Genomic DNA, 1,712 nt, shown 5'->3' on the forward strand with positions numbered 1-1,712 from the left:
GTTGGGGCGGGGCTAGAGATGTCAGCACTCCCTGGGCTGGCCACTTCCATTAGCTCCACCCCTTAGTGGTAGTGATGTCATCCCCTGAGTTCTGGCCACACCCCTTAGCAGTAGTGATGTCAGAGCCCTCCCACCCACCCCCAGCTCTGGCCATGACCCTTCACTTCCCCCCCAAAGTCCACCCCATTCTCAGGATCCCTCCACCCCTTTGTCCACCTCCCTCTGTGGGGCTCCCCCATCCCCTCCCCCTGCCCCAGGAGGTGAGTGTTGTCCATCCCCCTTTGCTGCTCCTGGGGTGGGGAGGATCTCACTTGGGGGATGTATGGGAGGAAGTTGGGTGGGGGTGTGCATATGGGGTGTCTCACCTGTGGGGGCAAGAGGGGAGCGCTATGGGGTTGGGTCTCCCTGGGGTGCTGTATCTAGGGTTTGAGGGTGTATGGGGAGGATCTCGGGGAGGGGCATTGTGGGTGAGGGGTGGGGGGGACTAAGGTGTCCCATGGGGGCTATCATTTTGGACAGGTGTGGTGCATGTGTCTCATGGGGGTGGGGGAGGGACTGGGGGTGTGTGTGTCCATAGGGAGTCTCTCTTGGTAGGGATGTGGGGGAATCTCTCACTTTGGGAGGGGGGGGGTCACTCCTGTGTGGGCGGTAGGGGGGTTCTCTATGTGGGGAGGGGGAATTGGGGGTTCCCCTGCAGAGGTATATGGGGGGCAGGATGTGTGTGGGGGTCTCTGTGTATGGGGGCCAAGCACGTGGGGATCTCCCCTTAGGGGGCGTACTGGGTTGGTGTGTTCAGCATCTCCCCTGTGCGGGGCGTACGGGGGTCTCCATTGCAGGGGTTGTGGGGGGCTGGGGTGTGTTTGTGGGGTCTCCCCTGTAGGGGCTGTATGGGGGATGGGGGGATGGAGGGCGGGGCTGGGCTCACTCACCCGCGGGGGGCTCCAGCTCTGCCCGGCGCCCAGCAGCATGAGGGCCGTGTCGGGGGGCAGCGTCTGGAAAAAGGCCTCGCTCTCCACTGCTGTCCCGTCCTCCTCCAGCACCAGCCTTGCCAGCCCTGCCACCAGCAGCGCCTCCATTGCCTGTGGGGGGCAGAGCGGTGAGGGGGGAGCACCCCAAGAACATGGGGGGCAGAGCGTGGGGCGGGGAAGCAATGAGGGTGTAGGGGGTGGGGAGAGCAGGAAAGGGTGGGGGAGCAGTAAGGAGTCAGTGTGGGGCGCTGGGGGAGCAAGGAGCTGTAGGTGGGAGCAGCCTGGGGGTCGGGGAGCAGGAAGGGGGAGGGGAGCAGGGAAGTGGGGGCAGCTCAGCTTGGCCCCCAGGTCCTGCAGGCTGATGAGTGGGAGAGAGGAGGGGGAGGAGCAGGCTGGCTGGTGGGGGACAATGGGGCAGGGCTGGGTGAGGTGCTGCAGGGTGGGGCTGGGGGTGGCAATGGGGGTCGGGGAGTGGGGTGGGGGCAGCAGGAGGGTCCGGCGGGGTGGGAGGAGCAGGGTGGGGGGAGCATGGAGGGTCTGAGCATGAGCAAGTGGGGGGAGCGAGGGTTTTTGGAGGTAGTAGGATTGGGGAGTCGGGGGGTAACAAAGAGTCTGGTGGGGTGGGGGAATGGGGTGGGCACGGGGTGGGGAAGGGGTGTCAGGGGGAGTGGTGAGGGTCCGGGGGGAGCGAGTGGGTCAGGGGTAGTTAGGGGGGCTGGAGGCAGCAGGGGGTATCGGTGGGGG

The 1,712-nt window shown here is 65.8% G+C and overlaps 1 protein-coding gene across 1 annotated transcript in view; it reads right to left on the reverse strand.

The window, feature by feature from the left end:
- LOC112125534 (leucine-rich repeat extensin-like protein 5) overlaps positions 1 to 1,361 on the reverse strand; it is a gene marked incomplete at its 5' end in the record, with an annotated part of 1,875 nt that extends 514 nt beyond the window's left edge. The window contains 2 exons of the mRNA XM_029914292.1: positions 366 to 387; positions 636 to 1,361. Coding sequence (XP_029770152.1) covers positions 366 to 387; positions 636 to 1,361 — 748 coding nt within the window. The remainder of the gene's footprint in view (positions 1 to 365; positions 388 to 635) is intronic.
- Between the last annotated feature and the right edge of the window lie 351 nt (positions 1,362 to 1,712).

Source organism: Terrapene carolina, unplaced genomic scaffold (assembly GCF_002925995.2).
Source record: "Terrapene carolina triunguis isolate 2854851 unplaced genomic scaffold, T_m_triunguis-2.0 Scaffold34411, whole genome shotgun sequence".
NCBI lineage: Eukaryota > Metazoa > Chordata > Testudines > Emydidae > Terrapene > Terrapene triunguis.